General features: G+C 63.7%; 1 protein-coding gene across 3 annotated transcripts in view; it reads left to right on the top strand.

Moving 5' to 3' along the window:
- The first annotated feature begins 6 nt into the window (after positions 1 to 6).
- SUDS3 (suppressor of defective silencing 3 homolog (S. cerevisiae)) overlaps positions 7 to 590 on the top strand; it is a 38019-nt gene continuing 37435 nt past the window's right edge. For all 3 annotated transcript variants that reach the window (XM_010828524.1, XM_010828526.1, XM_010828525.1), the window contains exon 1: positions 7 to 174. In XM_010828524.1, the coding sequence (XP_010826826.1) occupies positions 33 to 174 (142 nt within the window). In that variant the 5' untranslated portion in view covers positions 7 to 32. The remainder of the gene's footprint in view (positions 175 to 590) is intronic.

Here is a 590-nt window from a genome sequence, read left to right as displayed (position 1 = left end):
GGGGGGCACGCTCAGCTTCGGGCGGAGGCGACATGAGTGCTGCGGCGCTTTTGGCGCCTGCTCCGGCCCCGGCTGGAGCGCCGCCGGCCCCGGAGTACTACCCAGAGGAGGACGAAGAACTGGAGAGCGCCGAGGATGACGAGCGCAGCTGCCGTGGCCGCGAGTCGGACGAAGGTCCGTCTTCCCGCCGGCTGTGCAGCCCCAGGCGGGGGTGGGACGGCTGCGGGAAGGGGTGGGGCTGTCTGGGTGCGGGGCGGGGCAACTTCTGGGCCTTGGGGGTCGGCTGGAGGGGCCGCCCGGAGGAGAGCGGCTCCCGGAGGTTCCCCCGACCTGTGTTCGGGAAGGGGGAACCTCTGAGGACTTGGTTGCAGACAGTTAACGCGGAGAAGGGTCTTAAGGAGCTGTTGTCAGAGCATGTAGGTCCCTTTAAGGTTCTGCTCGTCTCCTCCCAGCTGTCTCCGTTTGAACTTCAGCTTTTCACGGGTTGGAGTGAAAGCCGCCATTCATTGGGTCTACTGAGCACTCCTCGCTTTTTAGTTCCTGAGAGGATCTAAGCAAAAGCCCAGTTTAGCTTCCTAGTTACCAAAGTG

The sequence above is a fragment of the Bison bison genome, unplaced genomic scaffold, assembly GCF_000754665.1.
Source record: "Bison bison bison isolate TAMUID 2011002044 unplaced genomic scaffold, Bison_UMD1.0 scf7180017864495, whole genome shotgun sequence".
Lineage (NCBI taxonomy): Eukaryota > Metazoa > Chordata > Mammalia > Artiodactyla > Bovidae > Bison > Bison bison.
The sequence above is the reverse complement of the archived record's forward strand: the minus strand, read 5'-3'. Positions and strand labels throughout refer to the sequence as shown.